Below are 22,707 nucleotides of genomic sequence, written 5' to 3'. Positions count from 1 at the left end.
ATATCAATCACACGATTTACTTGATCATTAGTTTTAGCATATTGTTCTTTTGATTCTTATGACAGCATCAGCGTCTCTGTTGAAGAAACAATTATATGCTTCCTTGGAACATTATTACATATTAAATAACGGATTTGATTATCTCCTTTGAAGTCTTTGCGAAACATTTGACCCATTTTGATTAGATGACCCAATTATGCATGTTCTGAGCCATAAAATTCTGGTTGCATTAGTAATGTAAATTAGCTTGATCTCTTAAACGTGTGCCATTGATTGTTACGATCAAAGTATTAATATCATTATCTTGATTCTTGAAATATGAATCAAAGCTCACTTATTTCGGAATCGAATTGAGTTTTTTATTTACATTAATTGCTCAAAATGTTTTAGATGATTCTATTGTTAGACGATTGCGGCGAAGAGAGAACACTTTCTGTATATTTCTAAAACAAACTGATAACAAACAACAAATAAACAAAAGTAAATAAACAAATAAAAAGAGATCCGCCATGCATTGCATATTAATAGTCTTACAATGTATTTTTATGGAGGCAAATTCATGTTAATAAACATCGTTAAATAATAATTGTTTTAATTGATGATGATATACATTGAGTAGATACTATCAGGACGATGCGAGCTGGAGAAACACACTGCACATTCCATTATTATGTCTCTACTCACTGCTACCTGGGGTGTATCACCAACGCTCAATGAATTGTTGATTATGCTTTCAAAGCCATCAACAACGCACGTGATTGCACCTTGCAGTCGATAAAAACGTTATAAATACTAAAAAAAGTTTCTAAAATCTATTTTTAGCCCAATATAATAACCTTCAGGCTAATAATAATAAATTATAATTCCAACGATTTCACAGAGCCGACTAATCATGTTGTTGTTTTGCTATAACCACCAGCCTCTGTGTGGTAATAACCTGATAAAAGAAATTAATTAATGGAAAAATTTGTGGCCACTCCGTAGATACGATTTTTTTTTTATCTAAATAAATCGCTAATAAATTTTTCTGCAATATTTTCCGAGAAACTGGATCGCATTATATTTAGTGTGCTGGCGTGACGGGATTAAATTGGTCTAAATCGGTTTACGGCTTCTTTAGCTGAACGTATTGAGGAAATGAGATTTTTTTTCCCTATAATACAGCTGTTACAAAAATTGTAAAATTAATTAACTCACGTAATGAAAAATGTGATAAAGCAGCTTTCCAAACAAAATTGGAATTCTTGAGGTAGTTCAATTAGTGTCTGCTCAATTAATTGTCTTAATTGGTCAAATTAGCTGTGTAGCTGGTAGGACCCTCAATAAAGTACGAAATACTCGGTAAATATCACGATAGTGCATAATTTGCAACAACTGGTTTATCAGCTAGTGTTCATGTTATTGTTTATATCAGCAGTATTTGTGTAAATAACAGCTGTTGCAAATTCTGCAATTCAGTGATTTTTACTGAGTGTATTATGGTAAGATTTGAAGATTTACATTCAGTCTGGGTATCAAAGAGAAAATAGATAGATTTTATGCCAAAACTGGCTCAGAGTATTTCGTACTTCGACGTGTATTTGATGAATTATCACACAAACCCATTACTGATCTCCTAAAAAATGTGATCTAACCACATTGTCCGCAAAAACACACGACAGCGCGAGGTCGTTGAAAAAATACCTCACGTCCTTAATCAAGAAACTGCTTCTTGTGTGATCATCTTCGGCTCTAATCAACAAATCTCACACCAGTAGCATCTCTTTCGTTGTATATTCGTTTCACTATTTACAAACGTGGTTACAATGGATCAGTGTAGTATATTTAACAGCTTGAACTTAAGGGAATGCGGAAATCATAACAGTGAGTAATTGTTAACCCCTTTCAATTTATAGGCTGGTTTGCTATCAAATATTTCTTCTTTTTTTCGATCATTCACTTGGAATGTGCACACTTGTTTACGTCCAAGTCAGTTAATTATTTGTTTTGAACAACAATTTGATTGATTTCTCAGCAAATATTTATTTCAATGTTCAGATCAGCAGAAAATTTCCTCGAATGTTGCTAATTAAATCCAGTCCGGAATGCATGTTATAAAAATAGTACATTCAATATAAAATTGAAAACAACAATAAAAGTTGGTGATCTTATTGAAAAAAGTGTGTAATAACCCACAGCGCGTACTACTAGTAACACGATAATTCGTAACAAATTTTCTAAAATGGACTTTCGAGCTGGGGGAATTGGTGTCATTGCAATTGGAGTTTGTTTTTCATGACGAATAAAACCGAATATCAACAATAAATAAATACAATTATGAGATTTCGGACATCGCAATTGTTGAACAGTTTCAATTTGTAGATCGGTGGTCAGAGGGTAACAACGTATTAGGCGAAAAAATACCCTAGTGAAAAACGAAAGTCTCAAATGTTCGAAATACGTAGTCTCACGGTCTCATATCTATTGTCTTTTGAGACGTGAGACTACGTTTTTTATTTTCACCCGGTATATTTTCAAGCTCTTTACTTCTGTCGATAATGAAACATCTTTTACAGATGCAACGCAACGCAGCGTGTGGGGTATCATATGAAAGGTAATTGTATGTGCTTTTGGGCCAAATAAGGTTTTATGTGATTTGGATGCATATGCGATGAAATAGAAGTTGATATGTTTAAGTGCCCATATTTCATCGCATTTGCATCTAAACCCCATAAGTCCCTATTTGTCCCAAAAGCACATTAAACTACCTTTCAAATGATACACCACACGACCATGTACGTTTTGTGTACCTCGAGAAATTTCTGTAAGAACAGTGGAAGTCTTCGATTGAAAACTTCAACTGCACATATTTCAGTGTGGATGAATTTTAAAACTATCAAGTCCCTATTCGGCTCAATAGTACATGTGATTACCTTTCTAATGACCCTGTGTGGCTCGTGTAACTGAAGAAATTTTTGTAAGAAAATTGCAATTTTTCTGTTTTTGCTCACCTTTCTTTCCCCAGCCACACAAGCTTCGAAGAATTTTTTTGAAAGTGGTTTTGGCTTCTAGGGTCGAAGTCCTTTCTAGGTATATATAAAAAATTCCAATAGAAAATGCGTCCGATTTCGGTAGGTTGTTTTTCAAAAGAATCCCTCTGAAGCATATTCCAAATACAAACGAACGAGCTTGAATGTTGGTGAATTGCTTACAAATCCTCTTGACAAATCCCAACATTGAGTAATCCTTAGACATAATAAATTCAATGTGTCGATCAGAGGCAACTTTCACTCGTGACAATGAAATACCATCGATCGAGTATTGAAAATGAATCGGCCTCGGAATCGGCTTGCAAATCCTGAAGAATGATATAACCTTGCATTTATCAATATTTAGATCCAAACGGTTCTGTTTACACCAGTTGGAGAGAGCGTCTAAGTCCATTTGAAGTTGAATGGCACCCGAAATCTTTCGTACTTTCCCACATAATTTTAAGTCATCCGCGTACAACAGTTGCATTGATTTAAAAGTCTTCGTGACGTCATCCATGAACAATATAAACAGCAATGGACCGAGATGACTGCCTTGTGGTACACCAGAGCTGACAACAAACTTCCTAGACTCATGACCCATCATTTTAACGTATTGGAAACGACCACTGAGATATGATCTGATCCAGCAAATCAGATTGGGATCCATTCCAAGTAACCAAAATAAAATGCGAAACTCAGTCGAACGCTCCCTGGAAGTCCGTGATTAGATCGAGTTGTGAACCAGATTCGATAACATTTATTGCATGGCTGGCAAACTCCATTAGGTTCGTTGGAGTAGACCGAGCTTTGACAAATCCATATTGCTTCATAGACATCATAGCCGAAAATTTTTCGTAAATCAAATCACAGATCACAATGATTCGAATAACTTCCCAAAAGTTGGCAGTATCGCCACGCCACGGTAATTACCAACGATGTTTTTAGAACCTTTTTTGGGAATTGGTTTCACGTACGACGTTTTCCAACCGCTGGGAAAGACGTCAGAAGAAAAAAAACCGGCTGAATAGTTCAAAAAGAGGAGTAGCCAGTTCCTCTACACAGTTTTTCAGAAACAGTGGCGAAATTTCATCAGGGCCTCTACACTTCGGCGTGTATATAGATTCAAGAGACTTCAAAATACTACATTTCTGTATGCTCAGCCTGTGTGAACACCCAACCTGACCATCCACAAGTGAAGCATCAGAGTCGTCAGGTTCATCAGTACGGTAAACGCTTTCGCTTTCCTGGATAGTCAGAGGAGTTCTTCTTAGACTTAACATACTGCCAAAACTTCGACGGATTTGATACAAGATCATTCTGTGTCTTCTCAAGATATCCAAGAAACGCACCGCAAAAAAACTTCAATTTATCAGATTGAAGACCACTCTGCTTGTATTGAATGTGAGCTTTGTTACGCTGATTGACCGCTGCGACTATTGTATCTTTCCCAAATGTTACAGTAAGCTCTCTGTTCGTCCTTTTCCTCTTCCTTGCTCGTTTATTGGTCCACAAATACAAATTAGTATGAAGTCAAGTCCAAATGGGAGTCTCTAAAAAACAGTATGGCTAATACTTGTTCATTCGTGCTTTCTAAATTTTCATTTTGAAGAGTGGAGAGGTTATTGTCAGACTTGAGGGCGAAGAGGAGTATTTTTCGGAAAAACCAAAAAATCTGTTTAGACTTCACTATTTTGCTAGCGTGTGGAATGTGTTCATATTCAATATGGTGGTCCAAAATCCACTATGCAATGTCAAAATTATTTTTAGTCGATTGAAGTTCAATTTAGCACTGATTTTGTAAAGCCTGCTTCTTGGACCATTTCTTTAGTTTTTTCTATGTCAATTTTCGTTTCTTGTCAAGCGCTCTTAGAGTCCGCTGGTTGAAATAGCGGTAAATGTGTTAGCCGTTAGTTTTTGAAAAATGAGGGTAAAATCATTTCCTAAAGTTTGTAGATTCTTTTACGTTTCCATCGTTTGTACTTACCATAGAAACTGGTATTATTCTGGAGAATAGAGAAGATAAACCAGAAAAAACCAAAAACCATTTGAATACCGTAAAATATATTTTTGTTTTATATAATAAATCTGTCACCAATGTATAATATATAATTAACCTAATGCATAATATATAATACTAAGACGTCGGTTTTTATTTTATTCATTTAGTCATTTTAAAATAAATTTTCCTTTAATTATACCTTTTGAATAAGTAACTTTTTCCATAAATATTTTTTTTTAATTTCAATTACAGTTAAATATTATAAATCGTTAAACGTTTAAAAAACAAGGATACTTAAAAATTGTCTGTCCAAAATCGAACGCGATAGTGAAGAGCCAATAAAAAGCTGCTCATTCGACTGTCTATTTTTTCGCTCCTAATAATGAAAGATCATCTCCACAGAATAGATCGGTCAATCGATCCTACTTGTTCCATTCTCATCATTTGTCCCATACAAAGAGACTGTATAAGGGATGCCGAAGTCCATAAATGCGGCATAAATGTTGGTTGTTTTGACATAATTCAGACCATTCATAATTTTCAAAAAAGAGAAAAAATTCGGAAACTACAAATAAATATAGCCGGAAAAGTCTGTGCGTTCGATCAATGCGATGATAGAATCAGACAATTCTTAAGTTTCGTTTCTATGACTTTAAATACTTTTCAGTTTTTAATACTTTTTACTCTATATCGTAACAAAAAGTTGGAATCTTGCCGGTCAGCAATTATATGTTGCCCAGACACTAAAACGTAAAATTATCGATTGTGTTAAATGGAAAAAGGAGAGCTTCATTTAAATACTTTTAATTGTCTTCGTCACTAAAATTATTCTCTGTAAAGTTATTCTCCAAGTCGGTGTCCCGAACAGGTCAAAAATATGATGGGGAAGCATAGAATTTTGATTTGAATAAGGCTAACTGGAAATAGTGTAATGGACATATCGATGGGCGTAATCCCTTAGCGACAAATAAATACCAATCAGACATTGTCAATTGGGAAAGTTACAGTGAGACTCAACATTAAGATTACATCTTACCGGCTTCAGCTGGTCGTTCACCCTATTTTCGTACATCAATGTTATGTTGAATCTCACTGTCATCGTAATTACAAAACCACGGTTTTACAAATATATCATTTGAATACTATCCACTAGCATAACATTGAGCCTCAAGTGCAGTCATGACTGCTCTCGCTTTTGGAAGAGCAAACAGTGCAGATGGTTCTACGACTTTTAATGCGGCGATTCGGCAAACTATTCTTCTAAAAAAGCATCTAGAATTGATCAAAATTACAATTAGACCGAGAGACTGTTTTGATTATAGTACAGCCTACGGCATAAGGATTTGAAATTTATGCAGACCTTGTGGAAGACTGATGATGGCATTGAACATCAAAAATGTCTCGTCAGGGCTTTTTGTGTTCAATCATTTGTATTTCTCATTGATGAGGCGTCTCTTGCATCACTGATATTTTTTATGCTTCCCCAGACAAGCTTCATTGTCGCTAAGACATTACGTCCATGATTTCAGTCCAAAATATTAAAATGTAAACCTCTAGCTACGTAATACCTACACAATACACACAAACACACAATTCACTTTGCGTAGGAATTATACCGTTTCACTGCCCTCGCCATAATAAATTTTGTAGTAAATATAGATAAAGGCAAAATGGAAAACAATGTCGGAACATTCTAATTTAAAAATTTATAACTGGAATTACTATTTTTTTTCTTTCGGGAAAAGGCACGACATCTCGTTGTGGAATAATGATATTTTTAAGTCTACGGATAAGTTCCCAAATTTCTGTACGCTTTGCCACCGTTGCGCTCCCACTCTCGATTGAATTCATGCTCCAAAATTTCGGCTCCACGTTTACGCGTCAGGCCCGTTTCTTCGAGGCTCAATTCGCACATTTGCATATCGTCAACGCCTAAATAATTCATGACGTCAAATAATGTTCGCTTATTGAAATTTTAAATTTTATTCGATTGCTGCGTACCTGCAACTAACAATATCGGTGGTTTATCGGCATGCAATTCCATTTGTCTGGCTACGTATTGACCGTCAAAATGAGCGTACCACAATCCTCGTTTATCTTAAAAAATGGAAAATCCAAAATTAATTTGTTTCGTACAGAGAAATGAAAAGCTGTCCATACTCGGATCGGTGTTGTTATTGTTCGCCCGCATAAATGGAATGCGGAAATAGCGATGTATCGAGGAACTGATTTCTTGTTTCGGTTGAATTCGTGGCGGAGCTTTAGCTGCCGCTTCCATCACACTTTTCGGTGCTCGTTCGTTCTCTTCCATCGTGGTTCGTTTGCGATTTTTTGCTTTCCATGCATGATATACCTTCAATCGTCTATGGAATTCGTGTCGGCATGCCTACGACAAATTCAATTCGGTTTCAGTTTCGAATGTTCAGAGTTAACACTGGGCTATAGATCAGATCAATACCTCCAACAATTCAATATCACATGACGTGTTGATTGCATCTCGAAGTTCCGAATATTTCCATTTCGAAAGGTCATGCTTCTGTTTACCAATTAATTGTTGTTGAGCTCGAACATTTTCCGATCTGAAAGATTTTCATATATTTTTGAGAACAGACAATTTTACGATTCGACATGGAGAATGATACGTGTTACAATTAAAGAGTCATGCGATTTAGTCTAACCAAATACAACAATAAGCATTCCCGATTGGATTAGTCACCCCACAATAACTTTTGCCTGTTAAAGCTGCTTATGTTAGCCGAGTTAGTGTATTAAGAGCAACATAAACTAAAACATAATTCTGATTCTGTATCACACTGCGAGATTCTAGTACATGACTCATAGCCGTTCACATGCAGAATAGCTAGCTAAAGCACAAAACAGGAAGTTTGATTTAATTCGAACCGCACATAGATCGGCAACGTTACGACAATTTGGATAGTGTGGAGACGGACTCGTAAAAATGGACACCATTTTGTAATAACCAAGTTTCTACCATTTCAAAAATATCTTTAAACATGGTTATTGCAAACTGCTGCTGAAATATGGATGAAAATCAATTTTGGAAGGATATTCTAGTCATTTAGCAAAACTTAATTAAATGAAGAGACGGTGGGATCCAAGAAAATATTGAGGAAACACCTTTTCTATTTTTAACAGCCAATATTTTTGTTCGGTAATATTAAATATTGTTCACAACGTTCCCTTGCATATAGCGTCCGAACAACAATTACTGCAGCAAAATGATGTATGGACGAGTTGGTTATTATGAACCAATGTGTTTGTTTAGCACCTCAATTCTCGACAGTATAAGGTGGTCCTTAAACAAAAATTTTAAGAACGCGTCCAAAAAATTATTTTGCAATGGACCACCTGCATTTTTTTTAGTGCGAAAATTGACTCGGGTTCTGTTTTTCAGTAGAGACAGTGTTAAATTCAATCATAACAAATATTCGACTATTCGCACACCACAAGCCTGATCGGCTAAATCATGCTATTCGGCCCTGTTAATCAATTAGTCAAGTAAAGGTGGACCATCCACGACATGTCCACGTTTTTACTGGATCAATATGAGGAGCAAATAACTTCAGAGAAACGCAAATGGAATACGTAGCAACGAAAGTAGTTATGAGGCTTACAGTATTACTTACTGTACGCCACAGACAAAGAACCCTACCACTTCAATCTCAATTTTTGGCCTGTACAAGATCGATTTTTAACTTTGAATGATGGCACATTTTTGGCCAAATAGAGCTGAATGTGACATCATGGCTTCACGGTTAAAAATCGATTAATGTGTAGGCCAAAAATTGGCATTTAAGTGGTAAGGTTCTTTCATGAAATTTCTTCGTTATAACATAAATGAATTAACACAGAAAAAGAATGCTGTCAGTGAAATGAGAGAGATTGAAAAAAAAAATGCAGTGGCACGTCCATTTTTGCTAAAAACTCGGTTAGACAAAAAGACGTTGACGATGAATAAACTACATCCCTTTCGTAAACAAAAAAAAATGCTTAACAGTCGAGTGATTAATTGTGTCTATAGTAGTACTCACAAGTGCACACTAGTCAGGGAACATACAAACCTTTACACATTGGAATATAACTCGCACCATTTAAACCTACATGCATTTCTTCTAATTATTTTTCATTTCATATCTCTATATAGCAAAGCAAATTGACCTTCACTCTTGAGTCGCTTTCCTCTCTTCAGATTGTAGCAGAAACGTAAACTTAGTGATAAAATTACATAAATGTCGAATAGAGATGCCTGTTCGCTTATGTTTTCTTAATGTTTAATGTGCCATGTTTAAAAATAACTCGTTTCACCTGTGATTATTATGGCGTGAAATAAAATGTTTGGAGTTAAGAAACGAGTTCATTCTGTTTGACTTGTTCGTCGAAAAGTTTCCTCTGTTTTCGGTTAATTTGAACATTTAACAAACGACAACCGTAGTACTATCATAAATCATACAATCTGTTAATTTTTTCTCTAAATATATCGCCTAATATTGATAACAAAATCTATTACTTCGTTGCATAAGTTTTACTCTATAAGCAAAAACCAGCCAAAGCTTATCGCTAAATTTGTACCATGAATGCAGATAACAAAAACAATATCAGTTAGTAAGAAGAATCCATTCAGTCCCCATCTTTGACACATATAATCTTCATTTGACCTTATTGATTTTGCAGGTAACTAAATGAACAAGCAAATAGGTAATCCAATTTCCATAATTTGGTTAACTTTGTTTGTATAATTAGAACGTAGCGAAACATTGCCAATAGATTTTAATCCAAGTGCTGACATGTGTAAACCCTTTGGAACCTCTCAATACTCTCTATAATATACTTACGACTAAATCCTGTTTAGATAACAGTTTTATGTGAAACACCAGAACTATACGACAAATTATCTCCCAACATGAGAACGCTAGAATGTGTCACAGCTTGTGGCTTTGCATTGGTTTCGTCATGCAGTTTGTGGATAATTTCAGGGTGGATATGTAATCATCGTTTATCGACAACAATGACAAAAAATTAGTTATGAACACTAGTATGTGTTTCCATTTAACACAATATATCTTTGGACTCTAATGTCCTAATGCCTTTTCATGTGAAAATTGTTATATCAAACTCTGATGTACGAGTTTTTTTTAGGTACTGGCTAGTTCCTTAAAAGGCATTTAACACTGGGTTGCATTAATAACTATTGAAGTGAGAACGAATCGATTAAGTAATTATTATGTGATAAACTGGCCGCTTGTGAAGGAACACAAAGAAGCTTTGTACCTCTAAACATTGAACTTCTAAACAATTCATCAACAACAATAAAGCGAGCAGTTTAATTGAATTGGTAAAGGTTCACCGAATACTTTAATTGTGAAAATGTTAGGAAACAAATTGGTTTAAACGGATTGTATGAATACTAAATGAAACTATAATATACTGTGGGAAGACTCGACAAACTTGGAATTAGGACATCATTTCGAGTGTTACACGCAAACAAACTGAGACTGTTCGACGATGCTGGGAAACCGATGTTTGTTGTTTACATTTGCATGTTTAAACTGATTCGATCAACATTGTGTGGTGAACGTTGTGCTGATTGCTTTGTATATATGTGGAGAATTGGCAAGCATAATACACAAAAGCCAGCAATAGTTTTGTTATTCTAGCACTGTTGATTTATGAAAAATGGAAAAACATTTTTTTTTTGTGAATTTGACGCAAAGGAATCGTTTTGATGTCAGAAGCATTCGACAAAAACAGATAAACGATAAACACCAAGACGGAGAAGAACATCAAAAGGGATCGTTAAAAGCGTAAATCGTTTTTCATAAACAAGTTTTTTTATTTTTTGAATAAATTGTTTGCTTTTAAAATCAATTTTAAATTCACTACGACTTTTTCTTTGTTTAAATAGTTTATGATTATTGCAGTTAAAAATCATCGGAAATAAATTTATGATTTCAAATCCATAGACGTTATAGTTAGTATTTTTCTTTTCTTTTTTTTCAATGATGAATAGAGGATTTTTATAATTTACTGTTTTCATTTTTTATTTTTTTACTTTTTATACTTTTTATGGATTCATTTTTTTTTAGTTTTAGTTTTTATTTTACTTATTTATATAGCTTCTCTTTTAGTAGTTACGTTTTATACTTTTTTTTCTTCATTTTTATATATTTTCAATTTTTCAATGATATATTTTCTTCAATAGATTTAAAATTTAGTGGGTGATAACGTTCGTTCAATTTTTATTTTATCATTTTATTTAACCCGTTTTATCCCGTCTACCCCTAATCCCGAATAAAAACAAATTCATTATAATGATTCCATCGATTCTCTTCGGCATCGACTCCCGGTTTCAATTCAGCATTCGCACCGGCCGACGTACCCGATCCACAACTGCCAGCCAATTTAAAACCAGAATCGTGCAACATATCGAATGCCTGTTCGATGAAGCAATGTTTCAAAAAGAACCGCGACGTATAGCGATCCGGACCGCCATGGTCCGGATCACGGGATTCGTTTAACGTTTCACCGAACACATCACGACATATGGCCACACGTCCGCACACCAAAATGCGTGACAATTTACGGAATTTAACGTCAGCCAGACCGTCCTTGCCGAACTGAAAGCTGCCACGATAGCCGACCGTAATGCAGCCGGACTGATGTTCCTGGCTTTGAGCGTCCATATTTTTGATCAATCCGGTTAAATTGAAATATTCAGCCTCCTTTCGCAATCGACCATTCTCTCGGAAACCTTCCGGCAATGATATGGCTTCGTCACGCAGATAGTCTAAGACATATCGAAATAATACACCGTCACGGTCCAGAAAATAGCGACCCTTTGCATCTTTCGTAATATTGGCTGTATTTTCGCCAAATATATCCTGTAGCTTTGATTGTTTATCCTTGGTTAATGTCTTTAACGATGTGGTATAATGCACCCCACCAACGTTCAATTCAATTATATCACTATCAATTCGTTCACACATTGTCTATTAGTTGTTTTTTTGTAGTTTTTTATTTGATTGATTTTTATATTTATATAGATAATGTAATCACTAAAACTAGTTATTGTTGATCAAACACACTCGAGAGTTTACTGTATTTTTTTGTGTTATATCTCCGAAGAAACAAAGATGTCGGTTTTTCGTTAGTTTTTCCCGTGTTATTCTTTTTAAAGATATTTTATGTTATACTTTGGCCGACGTACGCTTTTTTATGCTCTTCTTTAGTTCGTTTTCAGTGACAAAAAATACTCGTCATCTTTTTCTGATGCTTAGATATTGCATTTAACACTCTAATTTGCAGATTTTCATCTCACTTTTAGAATCAAAAACCTACAACCCAGAGAGCTGAATTTCTGCGCAGCATCTAAAATCAATATTGTATTTACAAAGCAAAATGGGTCGACCTAAAACACTACACAGCGCTATATAGGATGGTTGAATTTATACTTTTTTTTGGGAAAACTTGGGATAATAAACGTGTGAGTATAGTCTCTGTATTTTTCTGTGCACAATTTATCAGTGCATGAACCATGAAAGTACGATGTATTTATGTAGGAATGTGTACGGAATAAAACAATTTTTCCGGGTGATCCATAATAGATATGGAGCGTATGACCAGTCGTTTCATCCTTTTTGTTTTGTTATTTTGTTCTTTTGCTTCTATCCCGCAAAAAAAAATTGTTTTCATTCTGTACAGCTACAAAACCGAAATGTTAACGAATTGTAAAATTCGCAAATTTGAAGTTGGTAAACCCATGAGCGGAGACATTCTGCATTCTTATGCAGAAAATTTAACTCTATTCGTTAGATTATTGAATATCCGACTGTGATAAAACCGCAGGGAATCTTAATGACATGCAACATAATTACTGTAAAATGCAATCGCAAAATCAATGAACGAAAGACGTTATAAATATTTCAGCCGGAATTTCAGTTAACCGAAAATAAATTAGCGTCAGAGAACGATTAGCGATCCCACGTGTAAATTCCCTAGTTACCAAGACACCCCTCGAAATACCATTACGAAACTTGTCAGTCGTTAAAATGCGTGGAACGGGAAGAACGGTTCATGCTGTATTCACAGAGTGAGAATTGTTATTTCCGAGATAAGAGCGATGGTTTATTTTATTGACGAAGAAGTCGTTAGCGACTACTTAGACGATTTTTTTTCTCTTCATTTTGACATTAATTTTACGATCAAAATACTGTAAAGAGGAATTTTGAACAGAGGCAATGACAAGGGTTGGGATGAATGCAACCGCTTGTCATACAGGAACCCACAATACACACTGTGGTGAAACGTATACTGAGTATAATGGTACATTCGACCATTGCGTTGAACATATGGCACTATATAGCTAATAAATTCATGAGAATATAAATATTTACGTAAATATTAATTTTTTTCTTTTTGTGTTTTGCCATAATTTTTCGACTCGATTGGATGGAAACAGCATGCGAATTTTCACTTTCAGGTCACATCACATTCTCGTGTCAGATTTAAAATTCACAGGAGAGAAAGGTAGAGTTGTTAAGTATACGCAGAGATAATTATTTTTTTGTGCAAAGCGGAAACTGAAATGATTAATGAATGTTACAATTTATACTTTGCTGCACAGTGACAATGAAGATGAAGTGCTGCAATTGGAAATTTTATTCGAGGATCTAGTGTCGACTAGCCAATTTTAACAGAGTTTGTTGACCATCAGTAGAAAAACCAGGACTTTCAATTTTGTCGAATTGATTCATGCAACGAGATCGAAACACTTTCACACGTTCTAGGATCATGTCCCCAGGGTGAACTTTTACGGCATAACAGACACAATAGAGTGGTGAATCAGCTTGCAAACGAATTACGCAAAAATTGGACAGTGTTGGTAGAATTTACTTGTATCAGTACAGACGGATCAATTAGACGAGTAGATTTAGTCATATACAACGAAGACAGTCGAAATGGATATATATTGGATCCTACAGTTCGATTCGAAAACGACGAAAATCAACCAGAGTTAGTGAACGAAGAAAAGAAACGATTATACGAACCATGTATAGCCGATATTCAAACCAAATTAAAACTGAAACAATTAAGTGTAATCGGTCTCATGGTGGGTGCCAGAGGAACAATACCAAAAATTTTTGCAGAATTCTGTCAAAAATTCAAAATTAATAAGTCAGTAATTCAAGAGATTGTAACGGAAGTGGTGAGAGACAGTTGTCGAATATTACAAAATCACACTTATGATCCGGGACGGACATAAATCAAACGAAATCAAAACAATTAAATTATTCATACATGTTGAGTATACTGTGTCATTAATGTAATGACAGTGTTGTTCTTTTGAGAATAAATGTATATATAAACCAAGATTAAAACTTTACATAAACCGATGGATATAGCAAATCCAGAGTCGGAACTGGTGGATTTTGACCTGACCTAATACTGAAACAGTCGACTTGAAAAGAGGTAATTTTCAGGTTTCTCACTATAATTACTTGAACCTGACCTGATTTTCCGTTGACCTGACGTGTCCTGATCTTACCTTACTTGACTGGACATAAATTTTAATTAGAAATTTCTATGTAAAATGGAAACATTACAATATCAAAAATGAGGTAAAACCTGACCTGTCAGGCAAGATTATTATTTTTCAGGTTGAATCAGATTTCAGGTTAATTCAGGTCACATTAAAATTAAACCAATCAGTTTCAGGTAGCCTGGCTTCGGGTGAGCTCGGACCAGGTCGAGGGATGCTGTATTTATTGGATTAATGGACTAAATCATATATGGCATGGGATTGAATATTGTTGGAGTCAGCATTACATGAAAGTACTAATTTTATCCATTTTGACCTACATTTGCGTGTTTCGTATTTCATTTTTTTTTTTTTTTATTTCATTTTTGTTAATATCTTTTCATCAGAATCTCTTTTGAAAACGACCGCAATTCCGATCACGAACCTGTTGGCTTTAAATAAAAATTAGTTTTGATTGTAGTCGTTTGTTCAGCTCTGAGAAAAGTGAGCAGTTTAATGAAATTTCCATAAGCTGCTCATTGTTCTCAGAGCTGGTCAAATTGCTACAACCAAATCTATTTTCTGTTGAATGCTAACGCATTCGTGGTCGAAAGGTATTTATCATCAAAGTAAACTAAAAACCAGTATTTAAAAATCGCCCTAAGTATGCTTTTCAGCAAAGTACTGGTGCCTCTTAAGACTACTGTTGAACTTGGTCAAAATATTCTGAGTTTTACGTTAACATTCTGTGAACCTCTCTGTGTACACTTATTGACTTAGGGTGGGTCTATAAAAACAAATAAAAATATTGCTTACGTTCGCCTTAAAGATTTTATGAATGTAAAATTGGTCGACCAACGAAGAGTGAAGGAAATGAAAAATTAGCTCATCTGTTATAGAAAATGACTAATTATAGCAAAGACCGTTGTCATTATTGCTTCCTATTAGGGAAGCCAAGAGTTTTGTAGTATTTTCATAGTAAATGGCTGAAAAATGAAGTAGAAGATTTTGAATGTCACTTAATACGTCGAATCAATTTCACAAAGCTAACTTTATATATTCAAATCAAACAAAAGCTGATCTTAAAATTTTACTATTTTTAGGAGATGACAGTTGCATTCCGCTATTAGAGATTGCAATGTTAACGGAGAGCGATGATCAGTTAAAAACGGGACTCAAGAGCAATATGGTAGAGCGATTTTTGTATAAGTGGTCTCACACGTAAAAATGAGAAAAATTGAAAACAAATTTATTTTGTTTATAGGCAGAATCTGACTCTCAATTTTGGTTTACATTCATTAAATTTTGACAGCTGACCCCGAGGTCAGTTAAATCAACACACTCCAAAACAGGCACAAGAATAAATTTAAAATAAGGTACCTACTCGACGCAGTAGTCAGAATTTTTCATATAATTTAGTTTTTTATGTTGGTACTACCTCTGCGGGAACCAAAATAAGAGGTTTTTTGGCCATAAAAAAAATCTGTTTTTGTGCCTGTTCTTGGAGTGCGTTGATTAAATTCAACTGGTTTTCGGTCTCACTTAACTTAGCTTGTCGTTCGAAAAGGATTTTTCCATTTCTGGACATATCTGAAGATAATTTGTTTAGCAACACATTTTAGGTCGGTTGGTGTTATATTTCTCTTGATTATGTGAGCCGTTGTGGTCGACTGAAGTGAGTTGGAAGCTAACGAAGCTAACTCAACAGACGAGATGAAAATATTGAAAATTTAACAGAGGACTGTAAAACAAGCAACGATGCCAATTTATTTTGAGTTTGCTATCAAAATTGCAGAGGTACCTCTCCAAATTTCGTGTCCTATGGTGGAAAACGTAGGACAATTTTTTTTCTCAATCACTTTTCGGTTATATTTTGAGTCAACTACACTTTATACCATTGCAAAAGCAATACAAAGCGACTAACCTCTGTAAGTAAACCTTCTCTGAGTTGATTGGTGTCTGAAAAATCAAATTCTTATATTTTAGCAGTACTCACTCTTGCTAAATAGTCAGCAAAACAGTCGAAACCGAAGATTTATTTATTTCACACGAATACAAAGCTCAATGCGAGATTTCAAATGTTTGAGTTTTGCTGTGGTTTTGGAATCAAGTTTTGAAAGCATTTAGTTCATTGGAACGATCGTGTTCGTTATAGAGAAAGTATTATGAAAAATCGGTGGTTTATAACGTCAGGCAATTCCTTTAAAGTTTGTGATTTTATGTCGATCACAATAAACCTCTTGAAAGAGGAAGAGCGATGTAAGTTATATTCTAATTAGAAAACTATTGGTATCAGAAACGGCAACGCCATTGCTCTCTCTAACAGCGAAGCCAAATACAGTCAAAGCTTAGCAAAAATTGAACTATCCATCCAGTAAGATCTTAAAAAATTCAACACAAATAATAGTGATGTGGGGGAGGTCTCTTAAAAATTTTGCAATGACTTGTAAAAGAATTACAGATGAGGTGACTTCTCATCGCGAGATTTACTCTTACTAAAGTAAACTGCTACACATCCAGTCGACTACAGAAAGGCGAATGTTTCGAACAATAGAATAATTCGGATTTGCTTAACAAACTTGAGTAGGACTCAGGACAGTAGGACGAATTTCCAAAAAGAAGGACAAAGTAGGAAAGTGGTAGCGCTGAAATTGTACTATTGTATTAGGCTGACCAGAGCGTTACAAGCCACATGAGGTTGCATGTTTACATAAAACAACGATATCCGGCGCCCAGCAATAGAAGAAAATTATTACCACCAAAACCAGAACTTCGTTCATTTTACCAACAAAAAAAAAATAGAGAAGATATAACTGTCACTGCAATGTTGTTGCATCATCTAACAGTACCAATGAAATAAAATGGTAAACATAGCCAGATCTTAATTTCTTCATTGCACAGAAATAATGAATCAAAATCCAGGATGACAAATTTTCGGGGAATAACGAAGATTAGTTTAGAGATATGCGTATCTATCTGAACCTGTTGTTTAACCTGTTTCAAACTAATTAATTAATGTTAAATGCTAATTAGTACACATGCTGATCAAATAAATTGTTTTTCTCATATGTCGGAACAATCAATAAGCTTTTAAATAGTGGAAAGTTCCAATCGACACAATGCCTTCGATCGAATTAAGACAGTAGTTTCAAACTAAACAAAAATCTAGCGTCATTAATGCAACAGTTGATTAACATTTTAGTTTATTACTTAAAGACGTTTAAGCAACCGGTAATAAAAAAAACCTGGAGATATGAGAAACCAGTGGAGCGCCCATTGAAATTTAATCCCAGTTTCTTATACCTCAAACATCAAAAATATTGGGAAAAAAACACAAGAAATTTTATCAACCGTGCAAAACATTCAACAAAGAACATTCAAGTACCTTATCAGTCTGTTGTGTGTGTTACTCATGGATGTAACATCGTTTATTCCGCTGGGAGAAATAATAATTTGAAAATAAAAATATTTGAATATTATATGGTTAAAATTAAAAAGTAATTTGTTGTCTAGATCTAACACGGTAATTGGTATTTTGAGACGGTGCAATTTCGTTGCACATTTGACTCAGACGAAATATGTGTTCTTACGATACAATGGTAAGAAAAACAGCACAAAAGTTGAAAACATTAATTTAGGCAAAAAATAGTCAACTTACTTTCGCATAAGTGGGGGACTTTCTTCTACTTGTCCATTTGATTCTTGGGCCAGGCGTAACGCCAATTCATGATCACGTCGTTCCTGTTGCAATTGCTGACGGTATTTTGTGTCTTCTTGAGCCTCTTTTTCTAGTTGAGCCTGGGAATGAAAATGTTTGCAGTTTTAGAAAACTAGTTGAAATTGTAGCAAATTGAGGCGATAAGCTCCGTGCAACACCATACACTAAAGTAACTACTACAGCATCTATCATACTACGGTAATCGTCGATTTTTTCTGGAATTGGATTATCAAGAGACCTTTAATCTTCTCTATCAATAAAATGAGTGTCGACCCCACAGTGTCGACCCCACACGCATATCAGTACCTCTTAAGGGCACGGTTTGAAACCTATGCCGAATGGGAATCGTAACATCATTTTCATATCAATTTAGATGTTCTGCTATGCGTGACAGCCAAGACATAAAATTAGGCATAAGCCAACTCTCGTTAGGGCCCTTCTAATACTAACTGCAGAACCAATGTTTAGCGCAGTAATTTGACATAAGTTTCAATCCACGGTCTAATGAAGGACAGACAAGTATGTGGGCTCTCGGTCTATAAGTGTTTTCGAGTCGAAAATTCAGCAGAAAATAGACATAAAACGTTGAAAATTCTCCTAATTCTGCACTTTTTCTCCGCTATCCATTCGAACCAACTTAAATTGAGCGATTCTTTTGAAAAACAGCATTTTCTAGTGGATTTTTTGATATATGCCTAGATAGGTATTAGTCCCTAGATGCCAAAACCACTTTCAAAAAAATTCGTCTAAGCTTGTGTCGCTAGTGAGGGGTGACCAAAAACTGAAAACATGCACTTTTCTTATGGAAATATCTCGTAGGCCACGAAGCCTACAAGGTCGTGTGGGGTGTCATTAGAAAGGTAATTGCATGTACTTTCAGGGCAGATTGGGTCTTAATGGGTTTAAAACTTATCCACACTGAGTTACGAGCAGTTGAAAGTATGGGTGAAAAATGTATAATTTCGGCGAACTTCTAACGGTTCCCGTGCATCCGAAAAGCAATAGAAACCAAAAAAAACTGTGTGATGATTGAAGTGACAGATTTTGTACCAAACACTAAGAGGTACTTTCCGCAAAAGAAGTAACAGGTTTAATGATTTTGCTGTGGTACGCATGCTGGTAAGATATTTAGAATGCTTTTAAAGTACCTTCCCAATTTTCTATGCAAAGTATTGACCCAGTTAAAAGGAACAATTTAGCAAGAAAATATTATCCGTCACACCTACGTATATTCGAAGAAATTTCTTGACAGAAAGTGTCCAACGTTCGGTATTAGTTTAAAGAAGTCGAAGAGATATATGAAGCAAATCTAGATGAATGCAAGTTGGCGAAGAAAATATAAATTTTGCTAATGAATGGTTTGTAACAGGCTGTGAGAGTTTATCAGGTAATACTGACAGTATTAAAGACTTTGTCATATCCTTTTAAAGGAAGGCCATCATATCAACAGTAAAATTTTTTGATTCTCAATTTCGCATGGAAACAAATTCTCAAATTTTATTCTCTTAAAAAAATTACCTGTAAAGCTAAAGCTGCCTTTCGATCCTCCTCTTCTTGACGTTTTCGTTCCTGTTCTTCGGCCTTACGTCTTGCCTCAATCTCTGCCCTCCTACAAAGATTCCACAAAAGAAATTAAACACAATTTACATACAACAAACGACATTTCCATACTTCTTTCGGTTCTCTTCCTCTTGGCGTATAACGCGTTCCTCTTCCTCTTTGATTTTCCGTTGAATTTCAATCGCTTCCTGTATCTTCCGAAGTCTTTCCTGTTCTTCGGCTTGACGTTGATCCTAAATTGGACGTTTAAAGAAATGTTTGCACTGAACAGTGAGTTATTGTACGCATACCTGTAGCTGTGATCGAAGCAGATTGTTCTGATTATCAATTTTGACCATTATATCGGCGTACATCTCGTCGATTTCTTTTGCTTTGATTTTTCGATCCGTCTGTGAATACGCAAATTATTTACTTATACACTCCACGTAATGCCATGCATCTTCATCAACCAAAATTTACCTTAATTTTTGCCACCGATCGATCAATCAATTGTTCAACGTCTTTGACTTGTTTGAGAATAGAATCTTTATTGTTTCGCAATTGATTGGCTATCTCTTCCGTTTTCGACAGGTTCACTTTGATCGCCTTGATTTTCATGATTCCCTTGTAGCGAGGCTGATGCTGTTTACGTGCTAGATATCCACGGATTATCTTTTGTGCCAAGAGAATGCATTTGTTGCGATATTTGATACGATTCTTAACTGAAATGGTGTTTGAATTAGTTATTCGAGCTGATCATTTGAATCATTAGATTCTTAGTGGATCGGAAAAGAACACAGTGACGGTGGTCAGATTGCAAGGTAGTTTTGGAGGAAGCGACGCTAAAGCCGCAACGTTAAAAAAATCGACTTCCAAACTGAATTGTATCAAGTTGCACATAATAAATACATCGTCGTAAATACTGAACATTTCGGTTGAAAAAACGCTGCATGCTGACATAAGTGCCATTGATCCACCAGAACTAACTTGAATATACACAAAAAGAAATTCTTTTCCTTTTATTGAATAGCAGCTAAATGTGAAAAATCCTCTGTCGAGAGTCCTCCAAAATCGTCATTTTCCCATTAGCAGCCATATAATGAATCGAAAATATACTTTTTGTTTTTGTATTTAAGTTGATTATGGTGAATGAATGGTAGATCTTTCGGCATGCTAGTTTTTGCACCATAAATGTTCGGTACTTACGACTCTCTCTGAAAGGTTTCAAATATTTCCAAACAGCTGAATACATCTGCACAATTTATTCCAGCTTTAGTTTCTGCATTATTTGCCTTGATGAATGGATATTTATATTGCAAAGTTGCTGGCGTAAATGATAGTGTTTGTGAATGTGTCGCTACGAATTAGTGAACCAAATTTAATTGTTAGTTTTGTTCTTATTTGTGTTGTGGGGAGGAGGATGATTGCACTGTTTTTATTTCATAATAAGTAAGTGAAACAGTCTTTGATTGAAATATAATTCCTTAAGCTTCCTTAGCTTGCAAGGGGATGGTTTATATAAAAGTTACAAGCGATTGAAGATGTAACTTTTTGAACCGAACGTACAGTATAACGCATTCATACAGTACAAGCAAGGAGACGAATGCCCCACGGCTCGTTTCTCCAATTTTTATTTTCTTAGTCTTAGACGGGCTTAAACGTGGGTAGCCCAAGTCATGACAGAGTAAAGTTTATTTTACTCTGCCGTGCCCAAGTGTATATCCCAGCAACCGCAAATCGTAATAAAAACAAATTGATGTCCAAATGAAGGTATGGGAGTCGAATGAAGAATAGAATGGACTAAAATTATTCTTGGCCGGTTGAACGTGCCCGACAACTCAAATTTTCGAATTGTCAACTTCTCAGGCAAGCCCAACCCGCCAAAGAAAATGTTATCTTTCAATTACATTCTTCGTTCGGCTTCAATACCTTCATTTTGATTGGGATTTTCTGCTCATGTGGGTCTGCTGACTAGGCCTACCTTCTTTCTAGAGCTAAATAGCAAAAGTCGTAGAACAAATGTTTTTCGTATAATTTTTCGCATATGTTTCAAACTGTGAACGTATGAGAGACTCAAATTGCCGTGGCGCACTGGTCTAGTAAACTTGACGTGTGATCAATTTCGGTCAATATTTGTATTACTAGTATTTGAGTGCGTCAGCAGTCGAAAATTGACAGTCTTATAGACTTAAACCTTTAGTCAAAGCTCGGAATAGGCTTTATCAAGCATATTACATCTGATTCAGTCGAAAGCCATTTTACTTTAAAGTTGGGCTCTCGGTAAACATTCAAAAAATTCTCTTTAATCTGTCCTTCACTGACAGAACCAATACGATTGTGTTGACTTACTTTTAATAACACAAATAGCACAGAAGGCCGACTTAATCCATCTGGATCGCACCAACCACTTCTTAACATTCGCAACAATGGCTCTTAAATTCTCCGGATCCGATTTCATAATGCGATCGAATTCAATGAATTTTCCCGGACGGAAAAACACTTTTGTGATGCCGAATTTGAAATCTTTGTTGTTCAGTTTGAGCGAGTGTAGCATTGCCTAAAGAAAATGCATTAATATTGGTCCGATATATACCGACAGAATGTGTCGTTAAGCATACCTCGCAGAATGTCTTTGGTTCCAAGCGCACTAGCTCCGGTGGCAAGTACGACTTATACATGTTGTACAGCTCCGAAAATGGTACTCTCGATGGATAACCGTATTCCATCAATTCCAGCACAGATGTCGTTCCCGAACAATTTAATTGGGCCAGTGCCAAGCATCCGTCGAATTCGTGATCGACCATTTTACTATTTGGCTTTATGCAACGAACGAAATTTGTACCCTAAAATGAGGTGAGAGATTACTCAAATTTGATTCGTTTCAAATCGGAACCGCAGTTCACTC

At 35.4% G+C, this 22,707-nt stretch overlaps 2 protein-coding genes and 1 long non-coding RNA gene across 4 annotated transcripts in view; all 3 read right to left on the bottom strand.

The window, feature by feature from the left end:
* The window catches only part of LOC119068327, a 134,481-nt gene that overhangs the window by 19,851 nt on the left and 91,923 nt on the right, over window positions 1-22,707 (bottom strand). The gene's annotated exons all lie outside the window — the stretch shown is intronic.
* The window catches only part of LOC119068317 (myosin heavy chain 95F), a 40,091-nt gene continuing 22,632 nt past the window's right edge, over window positions 5,249-22,707 (bottom strand). The window contains exons 12-23 of one of the 2 annotated variants that reach the window (XM_037171866.1): window positions 22,421-22,645; window positions 22,152-22,359; window positions 20,283-20,524; window positions 20,114-20,212; window positions 19,935-20,056; window positions 19,782-19,872; window positions 18,204-18,343; window positions 17,931-17,981; window positions 7,469-7,589; window positions 7,171-7,396; window positions 7,012-7,107; window positions 5,249-6,942 (exon numbers count right to left, since the gene is read on the bottom strand). In XM_037171866.1, the coding sequence (XP_037027761.1) occupies window positions 6,794-6,942; window positions 7,012-7,107; window positions 7,171-7,396; window positions 7,469-7,589; window positions 17,931-17,981; window positions 18,204-18,343; window positions 19,782-19,872; window positions 19,935-20,056; window positions 20,114-20,212; window positions 20,283-20,524; window positions 22,152-22,359; window positions 22,421-22,645 (1,770 nt within the window). In that variant the 3' untranslated portion in view covers window positions 5,249-6,793. The remainder of the gene's footprint in view (window positions 6,943-7,011; window positions 7,108-7,170; window positions 7,397-7,468; window positions 7,590-17,930; window positions 17,982-18,203; window positions 18,344-19,781; window positions 19,873-19,934; window positions 20,057-20,113; window positions 20,213-20,282; window positions 20,525-22,151; window positions 22,360-22,420; window positions 22,646-22,707) is intronic. The other variant, XM_037171868.1, reaches the window with a different exon arrangement.
* Window positions 11,271-12,392, bottom strand: LOC119068324 (BTB/POZ domain-containing protein KCTD12). The gene has a single exon (XM_037171879.1). It carries the CDS (start codon window positions 12,012-12,014, stop codon window positions 11,310-11,312), a length of 705 nt encoding a protein of 234 aa, XP_037027774.1. The 5' UTR covers window positions 12,015-12,392; the 3' UTR covers window positions 11,271-11,309.

Source organism: Bradysia coprophila (assembly GCF_014529535.1).
Source record: "Bradysia coprophila strain Holo2 chromosome X unlocalized genomic scaffold, BU_Bcop_v1 contig_173, whole genome shotgun sequence".
In the NCBI taxonomy this organism is placed as follows: domain Eukaryota; kingdom Metazoa; phylum Arthropoda; class Insecta; order Diptera; family Sciaridae; genus Bradysia; species Bradysia coprophila.
This window is presented reverse-complemented; position numbering and strand designations above follow the sequence as displayed.

Coding starts and splice junctions, on each gene's coding strand:
- LOC119068324 (XM_037171879.1), bottom strand. CDS start 12,014: ATGTGTGAACGAATTGATAGTGATATAATTGAATTGAACGTTGGTGGG.